The sequence below is a fragment of the Elephantulus edwardii genome, unplaced genomic scaffold (genome assembly GCF_000299155.1).
Source record: "Elephantulus edwardii isolate Elephantulus edwardi_28Jun2011 unplaced genomic scaffold, EleEdw1.0 scaffold00096, whole genome shotgun sequence".
Taxonomy (NCBI): Eukaryota; Metazoa; Chordata; class Mammalia; order Macroscelidea; family Macroscelididae; genus Elephantulus; species Elephantulus edwardii.
The window spans coordinates 2,199,799-2,222,235 of NW_006399846.1; the positions used below are offsets into that span (position 1 = coordinate 2,199,799).

General features: G+C 44.7%; 1 protein-coding gene across 1 annotated transcript in view; it reads left to right on the forward strand.

The window, feature by feature from the left end:
* VWF (von Willebrand factor) overlaps positions 1 to 22,437 on the forward strand; it is a 227,928-nt gene that overhangs the window by 56,795 nt on the left and 148,696 nt on the right. The window contains exons 6-10 of the mRNA XM_006891361.1: positions 9,902 to 10,118; positions 12,064 to 12,186; positions 13,053 to 13,164; positions 15,143 to 15,189; positions 22,126 to 22,262. Of these exons, the coding sequence (XP_006891423.1) occupies positions 9,902 to 10,118; positions 12,064 to 12,186; positions 13,053 to 13,164; positions 15,143 to 15,189; positions 22,126 to 22,262 (636 nt within the window). The remainder of the gene's footprint in view (positions 1 to 9,901; positions 10,119 to 12,063; positions 12,187 to 13,052; positions 13,165 to 15,142; positions 15,190 to 22,125; positions 22,263 to 22,437) is intronic.

Genomic DNA, 22,437 nt, shown 5'->3' on the forward strand with positions numbered 1-22,437 from the left:
AAGAAAGACAGACTAGGTACTGTGGAACAACTCTGAGTCTCTTTTGCAGGTGAAAAAACAGAAGTACAGAGAGATAATTTCCTCAAGATTACAGAGTCTGAAAGGGATAGGGAAAGGACTCTAACTTCTGAAACCTATGCTATATCCTCTTTGCTATGCTGTCTTCTAATCTAATAGGAAATAAGGTCTGGAGGGGTGGGGTGCATCAAAGAGGTAGTGAACCATGTAATTTGTGACTTACTGACAGATGGCGTGGCTGTGGAACGGAATCAGCTCTGCTAGGTCACATTTTTGTTGTCACGGTGGTTCTAAAACTGTATAGTCTTGGGGCAGCTTTATAATAATGACTTACAAAATGACTGAGGACCCTCCAAAACTAGACTTAGATGGGTTATATCTCGATGATGACTGTGATAGATATTAAAACAGACACATTTAAAACATAGTTATTTGTTCATTAAAGAATAAGCATTGCATGTTTACATAAGTAAATTTTTTCAAATACAGAAGGGCTCTGATTCTCTACAAAATTTTAATGAGAAGAATGACATCATTTGATAGTTTTGCAAGTCTATTTAATTTCTAGCTTGATAGAAAACACTTGGAATCTATCAGCTCTGCCTTCAAGCTGCTTTGACACCACATGTCACAGACCTTTTGGAACTGCCTCCTGCCCCACCCCACCCCAGTGAGAGAGGGAAAATAAACAAGCAAGGTCAAGTCTTAGTGAAACAAACAGCAAAAACTTCTAAACCTATGTTAGGTGGAAACCTGTTAAAGAAGGAAAACTACAATATTTTCCACTAAAATGCATGATACTAAAGTCATAAGACTGTTGGTGTTAGCTGCTGTGGCGTTCACTATGAAGCAACTTTGTGAGCACAGATCTGAACCTTGGCCTAGCCTGTGCGTCCACATTCACAATCTCCCACTTGCTTGAGCCCATTGTTACATTACTGTGTCAACCCATCTTCTCCTTCTCTGACCTTCCACCTTTCCCAGCATCGCGTCTTCTTCCAAGGACTGGCCCCCTCCTGACAGTATGCCCAAAGTAAGTGGGATGAAGGATCACCATCTTTGCTTCTTGGCAGAACCCTGGTCCCACTTCTTCCAGGACTGACTTGTTTGTAATACAAGTTGAAAAACTTGTGAGACCCACAAAAGGCAGTCTCATTGAGTTCTGGCTCTTACGATTCTCACTGTTTTATTAAAATAGTTTCGACTTTGTGACATCATGTAAGGATTTCAGGGATACCTAAGGGGTTCTTGCATTATAAATCTGAGAAACACTGACCTCATAAATTCTTTGCTCTCTCCATGCCTGCTTTTGTATCCGAAAGACTACATTTATCCAGCCTTTCTGTGAGGAAATTTATGTTCTTTGACGTTGTCTTGAAGTGCCTGAGGGGTTGGTTTGTGATAGTGGGGGAGTAAGCAGTCTCTGCAAACAGAACCTTGTCTCAGTGGGTTGGGAACAGTGGGTTCTCTGCGTGGTGCAAATGATTATGTGACGAACTACTAATTGAAAGGTTGGAGATTCAAATATCTTCAGATGAAAAGCCTGGCCATCTACTGAAAAATCAGTCATTAAAACACTATGAATCACAGTCCTACTCTGACACACATGGGGTCACCATGAGTCTGAAGTGATTTGACACTAACTGGTGGGTTTGTTGTTTAAGGGAGAGGGTAGTTAACCTTGGAGGACTGAGGAGGGGGTTTGAATCAGGCTTTCCTTCAAATAGGGCGATGTGCAGAGGACTTGTGGAGATTCTCACGGTTTGGGACTTCTTTGAGTCTATTTCCTCCCATCACTGAGTGTGCAATGAAGTCCAACCTGGGAATTCAGAGGCTTGTCTTCTGGTGTGTGCACCCCAATATACTGCAACACCCAACTTCTATAGGAAAAGAGTATGCATGGGAGACATTCTTAAGTCATGGCCTGGGTAAAGCAGACAAAATCCTATCCACGAAATTCTAGAGGGTTGTGTGGATAGACTTAAATGGAGCAGATTAGAGAATTCTGAGTAATCCATGCAGGGAGTAACAAACTGAAGGGCTGTAAGATGCATGGGTAGAAAATACGAACTTATTCAAGAAGAGCTGAGTTAGACAAAACTCATAACTTTCTTGTAAGAGCAACTCAGGTTACTGATCTCATAGGACAGTATCCCAGAGGGCAGTGGATCTTTCCAGGGATGTTCATGACAATGCTGAGTTGGAGTCTCGGGAACTGTTCTATGGAAATGATTCCGTTTGGAATCACACTGTTGGTATTACCTGGCACAGCCACTCTCCTATTCAATGCATTGTCCAGGGATCTATTCAGAGTTTGCCTCCTCCTTGGGATGTCTTCTCTGGCATCTCATCTTCACGCTCTATGGTAGGCACTCCTAACCTGAGACCAAGTCTCCAGACTTTTACATGAACTATCCTTGTGGGAACACCTAGTACAGAGAGAGGGAAAACTTCTTAAGAACTGGAGAGAGATTTACTCATTCTTGAGCTCTTTAATGACAGATTTAATTTAGCATTTTGTGGTGCCTGCTTTATGTCTTGGAATAGAGCTTCTCTCTTTGACAAGCTAACAGGGAAATGAGAGAGACTGCTGCGGAACAAGAGTAGACATGCCCTGGGGGCTGTGGAGACATGTAGCCCAGAAGGAAAAGAAAAGCGGGCCAGCTCAAGAGAAACTTTCTCTTAGGAGTTCCTGACCTGACTTGTGGACTGAGGGACTTACTGGAGAGAGAGGAGATGGGAAGTGGGGTAGGTTTCTTGAGGACTGACCCAAAGCCTATTTTTTTTCCTTCTTCACCTTTTGCACCTGGCACATAGTCAACTCAACAAACAACTCATTACCATCAAGTCAGAACCAATTCACAGCTGACCCTCCACTGAATTTTCAGCAGCTGCAAATATGCATGCGAGGAGATTGTCCATCTCTCTCCTGCAGAAGTGACTTTGAACTGCCTACTTGCATTGGCACATAGTAGGTGTGTAATAAATGCTTGTAAGAGATATGAGTATTTGTTCTGGAAACCATTGACAAAGAGAAGAGGGGTAGGAGGGATAGGACTCTAGAGCAGGCAGGGGTCTCACTGGGAAGAGCCTGGCCTCTCTATCTTCCTAATGAGCTTGGACATTGCCCTGTAAGAAGGGGGGAGGGGACATTTTAAATTCACTTGCACACACAGCTGGAACCTAGAAATCATTCAGTGAATGCTTGTTGAGTGAACGTTTTGGTCACTGTCCACCTGATGACACCTCTCACGGGAGTCCGGGAGCCTAGAAGTAGATGCCATCTTAGACCTGGTGGCGATGTCCAAGCTCAGGGCCTGGCCTAGCCTGGTGGGGCTTTTGGGGATAGAACTGTGAGACAGAGTGACACTGCTGAGGTGGGACTGCTGGGTGAGGGCAGATCTGCTACCAGAACTAAGGAGATGTCTGGAAGTCCTGCCCAGCCGCCAGCCTGTGGTCATGCCAGGAGATGAGTCCAGCTTTGACTGGAAGACAGGGCATGATGAGAGACTTTTCCTTTGGCATCTGAAGAGAAAAGAGGCCTTGCCTGGCTTCAGGTACCTGCAGGAGGCCAAAGGAATTGTTCTCAAAGGGAGGTGGCTGTTTCTGGAGAAATCCACTCCCATCCTGCAGGCAAATAATCAGAAAACACCCTTCTCGTTAAGACTTTCTGTAAAAACCATTTAATATCTCAAGGGATTTCCCAGGAAATGTGCTAGACTAATGGTTCCATTTTCCTCTGAGTTGGGGAAAAGATTAAACAGGGGGTCAACTGGAGATGGGGCATGCTGGCTCTGCCTGCTGGGTCTCTGAAAGGTGTTGGGTGGCTGGCTTCCGGGGTCCATTGTTCTCTGGCTGATTCTATGTCCCATCAGGTAAGATTCCAGCCCCTGTCCCTATAGACAATTTCTTTGTTATGAGGACTGCTCTGCACCCCTGCCCTACAGCCTAGGGAATGGCCGTGATCCCTAGAAAAAGCCCATGAAACTTCTTTTTCAGTCCTTCTCTAGGTCCAAGTTGTGGGTAAGGAAAGATGTAGACAAGAGCCAAAGCATCTGGGCAGTCTCTCTTCTGTCCTTTCAGGGTTCACCGACCCCACTTCCTGCGTGGCATTTCTGATGGGTCAGCGGATGGGGCAGAATGAAAAAAAGAGTAGCCACAGGCTTCAAATTGCCAGTAAGAAGGGAAGTTCTCTGATTTATTACAAGGAAGAGAGAGTTCCCTCTTCTGTACTAGATGGAAACTCACATTGTCTGGATGAGTGTGAACCTTCTAAATAAATGCTTATAAAAATCAGCACTCTGCTCACCACAGATCTTCCTTCTGTTCACCACAGAGAACCCAAATAACTGCAGCAACAATTCATCTCTGTCAGCCCAGGAGATGGATATAAAGGAAATGGGATACAGGTGCCCCTTGGGTCCTCTTGGTCTCACCAGTGTGGAGAATAAGCCTGATGGCAGGAGGGACGGTGGAAGGGAGTGGCCGAGATACCAGTGGTGACGATGGAAATATGGGCTCTGTAGATGATGTTTTGAAATATTCTGATGCTTGTGGGAGTGTGCAATATACATCTAGTAAGATTTAGATAAATCGAGCCCTAATTATGTACTCTGAGTATCCTGTTAAACTACCATGGGCTCAACTGATGTTTACTCCAGAGGCTAGAATGAGACTATGGCACTGCCATTAGGAGTATGTTGTTGTTAGGTGCCGTGGGGTCAAGTATGCCACGTAGTGACCCTGTGAACAGCTGATCTGAACTTTGTCCTATCCTGTGTCATCCACACAGTCCCTGACACACTCAAGCCCATTGCTGCAGTTACTGTGTCAATCTATTTAGTTGAAGGTCTTCCTCTCCTTTGCTGTCCCTTCACTATTCTAAGCATGACACCCCTCTCTAAGGAATAACTTCTCCTAGCAACAAGGATTACAGGCATGCCAGTTGATGGCCAGCATCTACTTAATTCAGGTAGGTGTTAGACCTGAATGGCAGAAGGCTTAAAAGAATCCTGCAAAGAAGAAAAGCCCTGAAATAATAAATTAGATGATTATTGTTGATTCCTTTCTAGTCTAGCACGACTCATAGTGACTCCATGAGCAAAAGGCCTGAAGCCCCCCTACAATCATTGACATTTATCAAAATTCATAGTTTCTGGAGGCATGTTATTTAGGAAGTGGATGCCACTCCATAGTAGGCCTATTCTTTTTCTTTTTTTTTACAATTGTTATGTGGTGATCTTGGGATGTGTGTTCTCAAGTGACTGAGTTCTCAAATTATCTTCGTTAATGCATTGTAAGGGCATAAATTAATATTCCTAGAGATAAAGGAGCTAGAAAATAGATGTGGAATCATATCACTAAGGTTATAAAGGAGGGCAGAGAAGACCCGTATTAAAGAGCTCTTGTGGAAGAGTATGTTACATGTTACGATTCTAACTGAAAGGTCATTGGTTCTAGTCTACCAGCTGCTCTGAGAGAGAAAGAATGATGAGATAATAGTCTCTTATAAGGATTAGGCAAGCTCTGGTGGCCTAGTGGCAAGAAGCTGCACTGCAATCCCAGAGGAGTATGGTTCAAATCTACCAGATGCTCTGCTGAAGAAGGAGGAATAATCACCTCCTGTACCAGTCAGATCTGATTTGACAGTACACACAGAAATAATAATAATAAAATAGTCTCTTATAAGGATTTTTAAAAAATCTCAAAACCATGATGGAGTGTTACTATGAGACAGAATCGACTTGAAGGCAGTGTGTTTTATGCATCGGACTAAATTTTTTATATACAGTATTTCCTTTTATATTACAGCCTTTTAAAAATTCTTTTATTTTATATTGCTTTGCATACATACACAATTTGTATGCAGTGTGTTTCATATTTTCCTTCATTCTCATTGTCTTTACTACTGTCTTATCAAATAGGAACTATTATTACTGTCCTCATTTTCTGAGGAAGAAGTGTTAACAAAAAAGCCCTGGGTCACCCAACTAACAGTTGGGAAACACTAACCTTGAATCCACAGCTGTTAAAGAATCACAACAAGGCATGGCAAGCCTGCCTATCTCTGCTGCCCTTGCTGGTCATTGTCTTCAGAAAACCCCATTTCCCCTTGTACAAAATGCTCAGGGTGGCACATAGAAGGATAAATAAAATTATGTGAGACCTAAACCAAATAACTGTTAATAGGAGACACTGAACATCCCATGGGCTGCCAAAAGAACAAATAAATATGTTTTGGAGAGGGCGTAGCTGGAGTGTTCTGTGGAGGCAAGGACGACGAAACTTTGCCTTGCACACTCAGGGCATGTTGCTAGCAGGGGTTAGTCCTTAGAAAGGGACATGATGCTTGGAAGGGAGGAAGGTTGGCAGAGGAGAGAAGACCCTCAACCAGTTAGATTGACATGGTGACTGCTGTAATGGGCTCTAGTGTGTCAGGAAGTGTGAAGATGGCACAGAATAGGACCGGGTTTAGGTCTGCTGTTCATAGGGTCAAAACGAATTGTACTCAACGGCTCCTGAAAACAACACAATATGGTACAGTGACTGTAGATGGAGATGGTGAGGATGGTGCAGCACAGGACGGGTTTCCTATTCATTGTTCTTAAGGTTGCTTTGAGTCACAGCTGACTCAACAGCACCTAACAATAATAAATGTGTCAGGAGAATTCTGGGGCCTTAGTGGTAAGGAGTTATGCTGCTAGCCCAAATACACGCAGTTCACATTCACCAGCTGCTCCACAGGAGAAAGATGGGCAATCTCCTTTCATGGAATTTACTGCCTTTGAAAAACCACAGGACGATCAGCTATGCATGGGTTCTTATTTGACAAGACATAACAATAACATATGCCAGGGAGCTCTAGTGGTGTAATCCATAATGAGTTGTGCTGCTAACCCAAAGGCTGGCTCTAGAGGTTCAAAACCACCAACAGCTCTGAGGGAGAAAAATGGGCAGTTTCCTCTCCTTGGAATTTACATCCTTGAAAACTGGAGGGCTTCTGAGGATCACTGTGAGTTGGAACTGACTTGAAGCAGTAAGTGTTTGAGATTTGCTCTGCACTAAGCAACTGAAAAAGACAGCGTGAATGTCATTATTGTTTCTGGTCCAGAGAGGTGAGGAAATTTACTTCAGTCCCCAACATCAGAAAGCAGCTGAACTAGACTTTAAGCCAACGCTTAAAGGAAACTCTGTGGCTGCAGTTTATAATCTGATCAGAGGTAACTCTGAGGGTGGGTTGTAGGTGAGCTGGGGTCGGCAACAGGTCTGGAGGGAGCGAGTTGCTGATGCCTTTGCCCACAGCTGGCCACTGTTTTGCAGCTCAGCAGCCTTCATCTGCTTTTTTTCTAAGTTGAGGAGAGAACAAGCCTTGTCCTGTCCAGGTCACAGACCTGGCCTCCAGCCTGAATGCTCCAGGGTGCTGTGATCTGGGAGCAGCTGTGACATGCAGCCTTGCTTGTCTAGTTCTTAGGAAGATTCAAAACTCCAGTGCAGTGGCACTGTGAGGAGGACAGAAGTTTTCTGTGCTGCTGTGGTGGCTCTGAATGGTGAACAGCAGCAGTCAGATTCTATTTCTCCATGCTTTGCACTGAGTAAAAGACAGGAGCCCCACGGGGCTGGTTTGTGGAACTGCTTCGCAACTTATGTGGACTTGCTCTGCGTATTCTTTGTACAGTTTGAGCAGATTTGGTTCCTTTTTTCTCAAAACTGGAAATTTCTTTCCTTTTTTTCTTCTCTCTGTTTAGGAGCACCAATTTGTTGTTTTATCCTTTAGGACTTAACTCTTCTGTGAAGCTACTCTTTTTAAACTGCTGGTTGTATCTTTTCACTAAGTTCAGGAGGGCACACACATGCATGAAAAAGATTGTGCAAATCAATCTGCCTCATCATTTATATTGATGATTCTGTGTTGAGTCAAATCTAAGACGTCATTGATTCTAAGGCATATTATTATCTATATCACTCAGAACAAAAGAGCTGCCAATTAAATTAGGATGTGATCAGAAAACTTTGAGGATAATGAGTTTTTAAAATTTATCTATTTTTTTTATTTTATTATTTTTGTGTGAGTGTACCGTCAAATCAGATCTACACTGTCTCTCCAGTGTTAGAGCTTTCCGTCTCTGCTTTGTGTAGGTACCTCAGGTCCATGGGATATTCTGCATACTCTGGCTGATTTTCTGGTGGATTCGAACCGTGTGCCTCTGGGATTGTAGTTGCAGCTCCTTGCCACTAGGCCACCAGAGCTCCCCGAGGATGATGAGTTTTTGTTAACAGAACAACAGTTCAGAAAAGGAGAAAATGGTTGTATAGCTCAATGAATATAATCAGTGTCACTGGATTGTTCACATAGAAATTGCTGAATTGGTGTATGTTTTGTTCTATATATTCTCAACAACAAAGCAAAATAAACTACTGGGTAAGAAGTTGTGCTGTCAACCCAAAGGCAGGCAGTTTGAATTCACCAGTTGCTCTGAAAGAGAAAGATGGGTTATCTCTTCCTGTGAGGCTTATAGTCTGTGGAAAAAAACCTGCTAGAGGGTCAAATGAGAGTTAGTTGGATTTGACAGCACACAACAAGAAGAAGCCAATTAGAATATGCACCCCCAACTTCAGAGATGATAAATTATGGGGAGGGAGGAAGTGCATTGAGACTCATTCAAACACAGGTGATAGAGATAATTGTAAATGAAACACCGAGGAGTATTTTTTCCAAAGAGTTCTGATTCTCTCATTGCCTTTAAGTCAGGATCAACTCATAGCTAACCCTCCAGAGGATTTCTGAGGCTCTGAATTGCTTGGGAGGTAAGGCTGGTGGTAATTGCTTCTGTGGTAAGGCTGGTGGATCAGAATTACCAGAGAGGCCCAGACTTTGGGTTAGCAATGCGACTCCTTATGGACTACACAATCAGATCTCCCTGCTAACTTGTTAGCAAGAGTAATAAATAACAAAGTCTCTTATGCTACTGGGTTACTGGGTACAAACAAAGCAGTAAAATCCAAAAACAGGCAGGGTCTTAAAGAGTATCTCAGGGACATCTCTTAGAGTATTAGCATGTATTTGCTGATGGGAATTGAATGGACACAGGAATCACTTGAGAAAATACCTGAAAAAGCATATTGCTACACTTAAATCTCTAGCCTAATCCAAAACCTTAACCTGCTACCTTCAAATAAATTCCAACTCATAAAGACTTCTCATCAGTTTTCCGTGAAAAGACAGACCATTGTTCTCCACTGGAGAAAAATTGGAACCACTGACCTTTTGGTTCTCAGTTCCACACATAGAATACTATACTATGTCACCAGAGGGTCTAGCCTACTGAGTTTAAATTCCAGGTCTGGAATTTAAATAAAATTTAAATAAAACCCTTGTTTCATCCATTCATTCACAGTGAGACCAAGGTCAGGACCTAGAGGGGCAAATGTCAACACAAAACCAATGGTGAATAGTATTACTGGGATTCTTAGATCTGATGACTGATGCCAAGTCCAGTGTTCTTTTTAATACTTTCTTTCCTAAGGTTTTGTCTGCCATAGTAGTTGAAAGGCCCGAGACTACATTTCCAGGATTCAGTCTACGATGTAACTTTAGTTTTCAATTCCTTCCCAATATATGCCTGCAGTATCTTTTTCTGTGATTGATTGGTTAGTTAACAAATTATTATAAGCACCTACTGGGAGCCTGATGCTGTCAGGTGCTGGGACGACACTGGTGGATAAGAAAGACATAGTCTTTTTCCTTAGAGTGCTTCCTAGGTTATGCAGGAAGAGTTAAGTCATCCCCAGCTGCCATCATCTGTGGGAAGTACCAACAGAGCACATGGAAGCTGGCAGGGGCACATGACACTACTCTTGCTGAGAAGACCATCTTGTTCTGCAGGGGCTGTGGGAGCAGTGCCAGCTTCTGAAGAGTGCCTCGGTGTTCACCCGCTGCCACCCTTCGGTGGACCCCGAGCCTTTCGTGGCCCTGTGTGAGCAGGCTCTGTGCACGTGCGGTGACAGTCCCGACTGCCCTTGCTCTGCGCTCCTGGAGTACGCCCGCGCCTGCGCGCACCAGGGCGTCGTGCTCTACGGCTGGACTGCCCACAGCACCTGCAGTAAGTCACCTGCCCACCCGCCCCTCCTGGGCGGTTTCCAGGCCAGGGAAGGCTGTCTGGTGATGACGGATGAGTGGTGCCTGACCTGGGGTTATAGCCCTCCAGAAGCTGAGGGTGTGTCAGGATTGTTTACTTTTCTACACCCCTTCACAGTCTGTGGTTGCAAAGTCACTAAGTTCCTAGACCCAGTTCCCCAAAAAGCTCCTGCCTTCTACCCCTTGGTGGAGTCCCTGCTGGCCAGAAGATCGTGGCCAAAATTGGAAAAGCCTTCTTGCCTCTGTTCTCTCATTGTGTCTCCCACATTCCCTTTAAGTGTCCTCAGGAAATAAATCCATTCCCTGACTCCCAAGTTGTTCTCTGCTTCTGACTAAAATCGGAATTTTCAGTTGTAGATACAGGTGATGTCATCACTCCCTGCCTATCTAAATTCACAAGAACAGGGAGGTGGCCCAACTGCCCAGGTGATAATCTTTCAGCATCGGGGAAGTTTTTATGAAGTTTCTTTTTTAAAACCAACCCTCTCTCCTTCAGGCTGAACACATTCTTTCCACCTCAGCTCTTGGTTCCCATGTTTTTGATCTAATCTTTCTGGGTCCCTAATCATTGCCAACGTCTCCAAATTATTGTGATTAAGTGATTTAATGGTCACCTTGCGAGAAACCTCTTACCCAGAGCCTTTCACTGATCAAAGGCTAAGTCCATAGATGGCCAACTAGTTTGGAATAATTGCACAGATAATGCAGACTGATGAAGCTAGAGGAAGAGGCAAAATATTTTCACTACAAACATGTTTTTCCATTTGTAGGAAACAGCTTCTCAATGAAGGCTTTTCATCTTTGTTGTGGGTGTGTGAGAAATGTGAATATTAGCAGCTTGTTTCTTCTCTTGTAAGGAAAATTTAATGGATTGGCAGGGCTTTTATTTCATCTCTGAAGATTGGGTGAAGGAGATACTTGTAGTTTGGAGGAGAAGGCTCTTGTGGCAATAGTTTGGTGAACAGAAACCTGGAAAAGAAGTTTGGTCTGATCTGGTGGTTCAGTCAGGCAGAACATAATCGGTTACGAGGTAGAGAGAAAGGAGGACGTTTAGTCTTTGGCCTAGAGCAGCCGAGTCCAGTGGAGGAGAATATTGAGACACTTGGATGATTGGACCCTGAATGTAGTCCTGCAGCAAAGTGGATATAAATACAATACGAATGTCACCCATGCTGAAACAATGGGCATATACGGAGTCTGCCCTTGCTCGATTAGGAGCTCTGATAGCATCGTGCATAGTGTGTTGCACTGATAACCTAAAGGTGGTTCGAATCCACCAACTGCTTCCTGAGAGAAAAATGGACATTCTCTTCCCAATTGAGATTTATTTTTTTAATTAAATTTTATTCGTTTTAATGAACATTTACAGAGATTTTGGGTTTTCATTCATTCATTGTTGCACTGCCCAATTGAGATTTATAGCCTCAGAAACCTGTTAGCAAGCCACTATAAGTCAGAATTGACTTGAGGGCATTGGGTGGGTAGAGCCACTAGATTTCATGGGAACCTTCAAAAGAGGAATGTGATAGAAGGCACCATTGCTTAGTTTCAGAAAGTTTGGGGGTTTTTTCCTCCTGAGATAGAGGAACGTGGTCTCACCCTGGAAGGGGTTTAGGTGAAAGGGACAGAGAGCACAGAGGAGCAAAGCAATGCCACATTGTTCATGAGACACAGACCAAAGAGGTAGCGAATGGTCTGAGGTGACCATGAGGAGTCGTAGCCAGGACCTCATGAGAGCAGAGAAGGTGTTGTTTATATTAGGGGGGTTTGAGCAGCAGAGAAGCCCTAAAGGAACATGTTGGCCTTGGGTGGGAGATGTCCCTTAAAGCAGCAAAAAAGAGGAGACTCTGAACATGGGATGACTTGTAGGATGTTACTCTGAGGGAAATGACTTTGGTTTTCTGTTTTAGGACCAGCGTGTCCTGTTGGCATGGAGTATAAGGAGTGTGTGTCCCCTTGTACCAGAACCTGCCAGAGCCTACACATCAATGAAGTGTGTGAGGAGCAGTGCGTGGACGGCTGCAGCTGCCCTGGTAAATAAACCTATCACTTTATTTACCAAACTGAGACCTTGCCAGTGCCCTTGGCTTCAGGAGATGAGATGAAGGCCACTGTGTTTGTTCCCTTCTGCTGAAATCAGAGGGCTTTTATTTACTTTTTAAACGTCTTTGTACAGAGTGATCAGGATTGAGATGATGTTTGTTTTTAATTTATGTTTTCCTGTTGTACTGTGTCTATGAAAGCACTTCTGTCTAGGGAACTAGAAGGATGGCCTGGGCTCCAACAGTGACTTTGTTTGGGCAGCACGTGGCCCCATCTGAGTTGGAGTTTTGTTTTCCCACTTAGGTGGCAGGGAATAAGTCTGGGAGAGATATTTTCAAATGTGTCCCCGATTTGCCATGTGAACTCTGCTGACAGAAAGCTTTGCACTAGAAAGTCTTTCTCAAGACTGACTTTTTTGAGCTTTGGTGAAAATCCCAGTTGAATTAATGAGAGTTCCATTCTTCCATGACTTCCATTCTGGAAGGCTTTAAACAAAATTCTTCTTTTTTTACCATTTTTTTCACTTGTAGAGTGGAGATTTCTAATCCTCCCTCACTTCCCAGTCTAGGTTAGTGTGTAAATTCTGTGAGTGTCCTGGAGGAAATCCTAAGCCTAGACTTACACCTTCCCTATTGGATGACCTTGAGCAAAATGCTTTCCCAAATTCCTTTACCTGTTAAAAGGATGTGAATAACCCCTCTCCCTCACATTGATTAGCGTGAAAGGTAAAATCTTAACATTTCTTTGGGCTTCCTGGAAGAAGTTCTAAATCAAGTGCTGGTGGGGCTTATGCACCTGGGATACAATAGTGACGTTAACAATGTTAAGACCTTTTCTTTGGTGCCCTTGAACCCAGATGGGCAGCTCCTGGATGAAGGCCGCTGTGTGGAGCCTGATGAGTGTTCCTGTGTGCATTCTGGGAAACACTACCCTCCAGGTTCCTCCCTCTCCAGAGACTGCAACACCTGGTAATTGGGACAGCACAGGATGGGCTGGGAGACCAGGCCAGGGGCTCTGGGAAGAGATACAGGGATAATAGGAGCATCCACAAGAGAGATAGGGCCTGGCCTGTGCTGAAAGAGAAGAGGCTTCGATTTGGGGTTCTAAAGGGCATTGTAGTCAGTCAGAAAGAGTAAGGATTATATTACAGAAATGCCTGCAGCATGGGGAGGTTCACGCAGAGAAGGATCATTCACATGCAAACCCCAGCCTAGCTACCTCCACAAACTAAGCTGTAAAATATGGTTTTCCCTCCCTAAAGTCCTGCTGACTTTACAACAGCCCCCAAGCAGTGTGCATTGTGTGTGTTTCCTTTTCTCCTCTGAGATCCTTTAATAGCTAATGTTGGCACAATAGTTAAGGACTTGGCTGCTAACCAGAAAGTTGTTGGTTTGAATCTATCCAGTGGCTCCAAGGGGGAAAAAAAACCCCAAAAGCAAAAACAACTGGCCATTCATTTATACTAGGAATTGGCTCCGTGGCACTAACAATGACATGACAGTCTGTCTCTTAGAAGACATTAGTGTTTTAGTCATAGTATTCTCTCCGACTTGGGAGATCCGGGTTTGATCCTCAGCCAGTTCTCTTCAAGCGCTGAGTTTGATGGTCAGGTTCATGTGTTAGTGTGATGCAAGTTTTAGCATAGTTTCCAGACTAAGACAGACTAGGAAGAAAGGGCTGGCAAACTACTTCCAAAAATTAACACATAAAACCTGTATGGATCACAACAGTCTGATCTCTATGCCATTTGGCTACAGATAACAGCACCAACAACAGCACCACGAAGTCTCTTGGTGGTACAAATGGTTAATGAGCCCAGCTACTGACCAAAATGGTAGAGGCTCAAGTCCATTCACAGGCATCTTGGAAGAAAGGCCTGTGATTTAATGTTTTGAAATCATCCACTAAACACCTTGTGGAGCACACTTCTCCTCTGGCATGCATGAGATTGCCCCTAAGTGGAAATATAGTCAACAGCAACCTTCTTTGTTTTCTTTGAGGTGTTTTTGGTTGGCCTTTTTTTTTTTTGGTAGGAAACAGCAGTGCCCAGTGGGAAAACACGTAGATTGAATAGGAACTTGCGTGTCTCTCACTGTTTAATTCGAGTCATCTCACAAAGTGTCTCTGAATGTTTGCTTTGCCTTGCTTTGCCTGCCCTCCACGCATCTAGAAAGAGAACTTGTTTGGTCTCCTTTGGTTTTCTTTGTTCTTTTTCCTTAGTGGGAAGGTTTCCATGCTCATTCTGTTGACTGCCCAGCATGGTGTGGGCATTTCCCCTTTCCATGGTTCTCTCTTGCTCTCATCTACTGGCTGAATATGGGACTGGGAATTTCTTCCTGCTTGGGTGGATTTTTCAGGGACATTGTATCTTCTAGGCGTTCTTTCTCTTCTGCTTCTTCTCTATCTGGGTTTCTTCCAACTGGCCATAGCTCTAAGATCCCTCCCTGTCCTGGACAAGTTTAGCTTCATAAAAAGCCCTCTAGCATTACCTCCCTTTTCCCGCCACATCTCTTTCTTTGCGAGCTGTGATATCTTTTCTGAGCTCTAAATCTATTCATGTTACCCTGTTTAGGCTTGTAGATAGCACCAGAGGAAAAATGCCTAGAGAGCTTAAATTACTTGCCTAAAGTCACACGACTGCTAAGAGCCAGGGCCAGGACTCAAACTCACATTTGCCTGACTCCTACTTTTGCCTGTGCTCCTTCTTTCCTTCATGGTTGATTTGCATTTGCGTGTTAACAAAGAGATCGGCACTTCACACTCACTCATGTCCCATGGAAGAAATCATGGTGATTTCCGTCCATAAAGATTACAACCGAGACAGCTTTATGGAGCAATTTTCTTTTGTGACACATGTGGCCACCCTGCGTCAGAATTGACTTGATAGCAGTGGAAAGAAACCTTATTTGCAGACCTGCTCATGACATGTCCTTTCCTCCTGAACAGTATTTGCCGAAAGAGCCTGTGGATCTGCAGCAATGAAGATTGCCCAGGTAGGCGACTTCCTGCTGAACCCACCCCTTCTCTGAGGTGTGTCCTTGCCCATCAGGTGGGGGGAGAAGGCCCTCTGGCACAGTTTGGGTGTGTCCACCAGACTCAGCTGTGCTGACTCGCTCATGGGTCAGTGAAGGTGAGCCTTGAAGAGGAGGAAAGCGGAGAATGCACCTGGGTGAAGGTTTTGTTCTTTTCCCATCACCTGTTTGCTCAAAGGATTAAGGCTGAATGAGCTTCAGGGCCTGTAAGGTCATGTTGATGAAGCACAGGGGACTCAAATTATTTGGAAACTTAAGGGAAAGAAGGTATGGCAAGTTTTCAGGCCTTAAGTAAGTTTTAATGGAATTTTCTGGAATGCCTGATATGAAGACTTTGGCATACTCTGAGAGCTAAGAAATCTGGGCTACTAAAATGATTCTCCCAACCTTATCACTGCCTTGGGAAATGTGCTTAGGAAAAAAAAATCATCTTACTATCTCTACCCTTTATTTCCCCCTCTTCTTGGTGCCAGCTTAGCTCCATTTACTGCAAACCTTGTTTGTTCTAAGTCCCATTCTGTCCCTTCCCCAGTGACCCTAACTCTTGTCCTGATAGTTTTCCTCATTTTTTTATCTCGCATGGCATTTACTATATGCTAGACTTGAAATTAAGCACTTTATTTGTATTACTTCATTACAACAGCCTATGACACAAGTACTTTCTATTCTCACTTTCCAGAAGAATATAGAATATAGAAGATCTAGAGAAAAGAACATCTTCAATAATTTGCCCAAAGTCACATAGGAGCTAAAAGCTTGAGTCAGGATTCAAACTCACAACTGCCTGACTCCTGCCTTTGCCCATTCATTGGCTCTCTTTCCTAGTCCTTGATCCATTCTCAGAAGGATCTTTGCCATCTCTTCATGAGCTCAGAAGAGGCCTCACTTACTTAAAGACCAGCTCAGCTTCTGCTTGCATGCCAGGGCAGTCCTTTGTGGGCCCCTATGCAGTTAACACCTAGACAAAAAGTTTCCTATACCCTTGGACCTGAAGGGGCCATTTTGATTTTGTGGGTGTGTGTGGTTTAAACTTGCCTATCTAGGACCATACAGATTCATCCTGGAGAGGGTTAAACCAGGCTACTCCTTGGAGGCAAGGATTCTGGGGCTTCGTCTGACATACTTTGGACGTGTTGTAAGGAGGGACAGGTCCTTGGAGAGGGACATCATGCTTGGGAGGGTGGAGGGACAGCTCAGGAGGTGAAGACCCTCTATGAGGTGGATTGATTCAGTGACTGGGGTAATTGGGATGGGTGTGTCAGAGGCAATGCGATTAGCACAGGATAGAGCAGGGTTTAGGGCTGTTGTACATAGGGTCGCTATGAGTTGCAAATGACTCAATGGCACATAACAACAACAACAACATCTAGGACCATATGTGGAGTCTTTAGATTAAAGGCATTTGGATCACATAGGACTTTACCTTACCCTGTGCCCTATACTAGGAAAAAATCTGGAACTAGATGGAAAGTGGCTAAGATTGCCTTGTAAGGAATATCCATGCTTGAATTTAACATAATTAAACCCTGTAGAACATCTAAAGAACCTTCTGAAAGACATAAATGGTTTCTACAATCAAGATGTGAAAAACTTTTTTGTGTGTGTGTTTGTTTTTTTAAATTTTTATTGTATTATTTTTTTCGTATACCGGGACAGGAGGAGATAAGTTGTGAAAAACTTTTAATATCTAAAAGATAACCAGTCATTTTATAAGATCTGTGGGCTACAGGCAATGGAATTGGGAATTTGGTTTATTGTGTTTTGTCAGACTGATTAATTACCAGACTAGGGAATCTTAACAACCGCTTATTATAAGCAGTCATTTATCCATCCATCCATCCATCCATCCATCCATCCATCCATCCATCCATTTACTCACTCATCTAAAATCTACTTGAAAATCCACTATAAATGTGGGAGATACTTGATCCTGGGAAGACATAAAATCCACTATATACGTGGAGGGTTCTTGATCCAAGACAGTCATGATCTCTGGCCTTCCAGTGAAAATCTGGAAGGCAGCCTCACCAAATGGTTTGCTTTCTGCCATTAGGCTCTTGCTCAGCATTCCCAAAGTCTTTGCTCTGCCCCCTTTTCTTTAATTCTAAAATTCAATTGATCATTGCTACCCAGTCCATTTCTATCATGGTTCAGTTGCTGGAGGTGGGGGGAGCTTCCTGAGGCTCCTAATGTGATTATTGAAGATAGTGCTTCTGATGGGAAGAGTGGACAGAAGGTTCTGATTTTGATTTATGTACTGCTTAAGCGAGCGCAGACAGAAAGGTTCTGGAAGAGGATACACTTAGCTCCTCTAGTAAGGCAGAAGAAGCTGGCTGGAGTTCTCAGCATTATGAGTCTTCAGAATACAGAGGTGGGTATTCTGAGAAGTTGAGAGTGGAGGACTTTCCCTCTGTGATCACAATGCCTTGAGCATGTAAAAGTGGAATACCTTCAGATTTCCTGTGTAGGGATACCAGTTACACCCTTTAGTAGTTGTGTGACATTTGCAAAATGCTTAATCATTCGAAACCTCAGTTTCCTAATATGTAAAATAGAACTAATAATAGGAGCTTCATTACATGGTTGTTGAGAGATGGTTGTTACCTGACATAGTAAGATTTATTAACATTCATATTAGCTGATAACATCTTTGTAAAGCAGAGCTGCAGCTGCTTTCTTTGTAAAGCAGGGTGGGAGAAGCCTGGAGACACAGGCACAGTGGAAGGAGCAGGGATGATTGATGGGTGCTGGGGTGTGGTGGGGGGGCAGGTAGATCAGGAAGTAAGCAGAGTTGCAACTTGTTGGCTTGGGAGGTACTACTCACCTGCCCATGATGAGAGGGAAGCCTTGGGATGGAGCTACCTCTTTGGATAATTTCCAATGTATACTAACACAACCCTGTGATTCAGCTTTGGAATCCATGCTCAGTTTTTTTCTAAAGCCCACAGGGTGGAAGATAAATCTGCAACCTTGGTCAACAGAGGCAGTGTGATGAGTAAACTTGGGCAGATGCCTCACCTGTCTGAGGGTCCATGCCTGGATGTCTGGGCTTGAATGGGGCTTCTGACTCCTTAAATTCATGGGAAGTGTACTGTGGCTTGCTTGGCATGTTGGAGCTTCTGATGTCACAGAAGACTACCTTCAGGCCAGTGCAAGGCATTTCCTGTCCTTTCTAAGACGTCTCTCCCCCAGTCTCTGGATGCAAACCCATGTGTCCTTTGGTATGTATTCATATGTGTCCAAGGTTAGAATAACATCAGGCTTGATCCTAAAGAAATCAGGACTCTGAGAAACTCCAGGATCATACTGTGCAGCAGTACAAGGTGATGCCAAGTGATTTGGCCTTTAGAATCAGATATCTTTTGTATGATAAAATAGGTGCGGAAACTGAAAGTAAGCAAAGAAGCTTTTATTGGTGCTCTTGGGTGAGGTTCTTTGACCCGGGCTGAAGTGAGAGGGAGAGACAGAGAAACAAGCTGGCAGGACGGGTCAGAGGAGTCTGCATGTGGATATGAAGAGGAACTGGCCTTTCAAAAGACTTGGGGAACAAGGGCCCATCTTCTGGCAGAGGAAGTAGTCGTGGAGCATGCTGATTGGCTGTAGCTGTTGGCACAATCAAGACAATTATGACTTCTATGACCTCATATGACAGTGTAGAACTTTCCCTTGGGCTTTGTAGGCTGTGATCTTTATGGAAGCGGATTGCCAGGTCTTTCACCCGCAGAGCCACTGAGTAGATTTAAACTTCCAACCTTTCAGTAGTCAAGCATCTGACTACTGTGCCAACAGGGCTCTTCAGGCTCTTTAGGTTAAAATCCTTGTTGGGATTTTGGCAGGTTCTTTAATTAGTTTCTTCCTTTGTAAAATGGGGAGAAATTGTGAGAGCCTCACAGAACAATAACAGTGTTCTTAAGCAAAGGGCCTTGAACACTTAGTAGAGGTTATGCTGTGATTTAGAGACAGGCTTCCATGAAAACATACAATAGGAGGAAGGCTGAGGTGCTTTGCTAAAGGCCTCTGGGCTAGTGCTTCTGTGTGCTGTGTGAAAAAGAATGGAAGGCAGTGATCTGACCAGAGAACACCCCCTTCTCAGGGAATCACTGAAAAAAGAAGAAAAAGGCACGGTTGTTTGGAAGAAGAATATTCCTCCATTAGATGAGAGATTAATTTTTCTTTTCTTGGGGGAGTTAATAGAGTTATAGGAGTGGAACTTCTTTATTTACAGGATAGTCTTTGTATGCTCTCTTATGGGTCATAAACTTTTCATTCATTCTTCGATTCATTGCCTGCTTGTTGTCTACTCACTAAAAATGTAAACTCACTGTCATCTAATCTATTTCTGTGGGAAGAAACTGCCTATCTTTCTCTTGCAGAGCTGGTGGTAGGTTCGAGCCCCTGAAGATGTATGGCCTTTGAGTTAGCAGTATGCTTTTATATAGACACCACCACCAGAGCTTCCTACTCCTGTTCTTGTTATGTATGTGGTGTCAAACTGAAACTGACTCATAGCTGACCCCCAGCAGATTTTCTGAGACTGCAAATCATATGGGAGGAGATTGCCCATCTTTTTTTCTACAGAGCAGCTAGTGGATTGGAACCACATACCTCTGAGGTGGCAGCCCTGCTCCTTATCACCAAGCCACCAGAGCTCCCTCTGCTGTCTGCTAACTGATGGACTGAGGTGTTCTCTCTGAGCTGCGGGTGGCCAGCATTCCCACTTGGCCTGCTGCTCTGGCTGACACTCAGCTCTGTGACCAGCCACTAACCTCGCAGCTTGTCCTCTGTGTTCCTAAGTTTCCTGCAGCTCTGCGTATTGATTGTACCAAAGAGATATGAGGTACAATCTAATGTTTATGCTTCTGATTCTTTACACTTGGGACGCAGATCAGTGGGAGTTAGAACAGGAGCTCAGATCAGAGGATTAGATCCCAGCCCGCATGGTTTTGCTTTCGGATATTTGCACATTTTCTTGCTGACCCCTCTTTTCCTGGGCATTGTCAAAGATAACAGTGGTTCAGTTTCTTATTCAGATAAGAGAGCTCCTGAGAAAACAGAGAAAGGCACGGGGAAGAATTCCTACCCACTTTACTGCAACAAAGTAGAGATATTTAATACCAATGATCATATCACTCTGTTTGTATAAGGGTGGTGATTTCTGAAAAATAGCCATTTTAGAAAGACTTTTCCTCTGACGTCACTCGGTCCGGAATTCTAGTCCATATACAATCAGCTCGGCAGACCTTTGCCTTTCCTCACTGTTGTCTGTTCTGCTCTGAATCCCATCAGCAGTGACCCCCATCCTGTCCACTCTTGAGGGCCAATGTGGTGGGAAGGTGATTCTGAGGAGAAGTATCTGCACCTCCTGCTTTCTCCTAACTGCCTCTCTAGGCCCATGCCATCCTGGAGTGGACGAGCCTTCCTGCAAACCAGGCAGAGGAACACCTACCATCATCAGCCTGGGCTTACTCCCCTTCCTTTTCCTCTGAATACCACCAAGCAGATAGGCCCACACCCAGACCCAATGCTGTGTGGTCTAGCGCTGCCCCGACCTTTACTGTAAGCACAGAGATGGGCCTGAAGACAGCAGGCAGTAGAGGCCTACTGGATTTTCCCCTGTGGTTCTGAATATCCTCTGGCCATGTGACAGGACTCAGCCTCAGCGTGTAGATATAAGGGGACTGACTGTAGGACCCTCTTAAGGGGAACTTTAGGTTTAGATTGGATCAGTGTTCTGAGGTACCAAGTCCCTGCCACTTGGGGATGGAGTGGGTAGGAGGCAAGCGGAGACCCTCCTTATTAGAACTGTCTTGGTACTTGTGTCTACTTATTTTCTTATAAAGTACAAGGTAAGGATGAGAACACAGAGAGAAGAAACATATAAAGGGAGGCTGGGAAGGGTTCCAGATGGCTGGTTCAGCTTCAATGAAGGCATTGTGGTCTTGAGAGTGGGATTTCCCTGAGCTGGGGTGGGGCTGATGGGGAGTCACTGGATACATTGCAGAGACCTCTCCACACAGAAACATTTTACAGGCTGTGGTATCCCCAGTTGGGGTTGCATTGACCTCTAGATATAGGACCTGTGCAGAGCTGTGCGGGAAGATGATGATGGTTGGTTGGGTGGTTGGGTGGTTGGGTGGGGTGAGTTCAGTGCTCTGAGCTGTAGGGTGAAAAGGAGAGTCCTTGTCCCCACCCACAGACGTGTCAGCCTGGACGTGGAGCTGGCCCTGCAGAGCTCAGCACTGCCCAGGCGGTGGTGAGATCATGGGCAGATGGCCTTTTAGGCCCCCATTGGTCCTGGCTGAAGTCACAGCATGGATTCGCCTGGGAGGAGTCCTCAGCGCAGGGTCCTGGCCTCAGTCCTCTCACGTGACCATGCAGTGGCTGCCCTTTCTGCCCACTTGACTCTAAGGATTCTCTTGGGGAGAGCTCTCCTCTGGGAAGAAGGGTGGGATTGTATACTGGGGTCACCCAGTTTCCAGTCTAGAGAAGGCCATGCAGTTCAGCAGGCCCTTCCCAGACTGAGACACTGCAACTCCTGGGCTGTTACCTGGGTGTTAGCCTGGGGTGACCCCTGACCGCAGCGGGAAGCATGGAACCTGGTGAGAACAGGCTGTGACACCAGGAGGGGATGAAGCTGTGGAAAAAAGCTCAGGAGGTGTGGGTTCTAGTCTGACCCTTGACACCTCCCTTAGTTACTTCCTCTGCAAAATAAGGTTAATGATCCAGATGACTTATAGTTGTAAGGCATTGGAAGTGACTTCAAGTCCTCCAGTAAAACTAGTGTAAAGCATGTCCACGGGGTGTTGGTCTTGGGTCTCTGTGTTCAGACGTGCATTCTGTCTTTCTCCTCCACTACAAGGGTTTCCCATCCTTCCCTCTTTACTCTGTTTCCTCCAGGGGAGTGTCTGGTCACAGGACAATCTCACTTCAAGAGCTTTGACAACAGATATTTCACCTTCAGTGGGATCTGCCAGTACCTGCTGGCCCGGGACTGCCAGGACCACTCCTTCTCCATCGTCATAGAGACCGTTCAGGTGAGATTTGCTGGCCTGGTCAGCAGAGTGAAGCCCAAGGGGGTTGGAATAGGTGCCAGCACGAGAGTGCATCTGTGGATGTGGGGGTCAAAGACAAGGCAATGAATTTCTGTACAGAAGGAAGGTCTGTACAGAAAGAAGAGACCTTCCTTCTGTACAGACTACAGATCCTTCC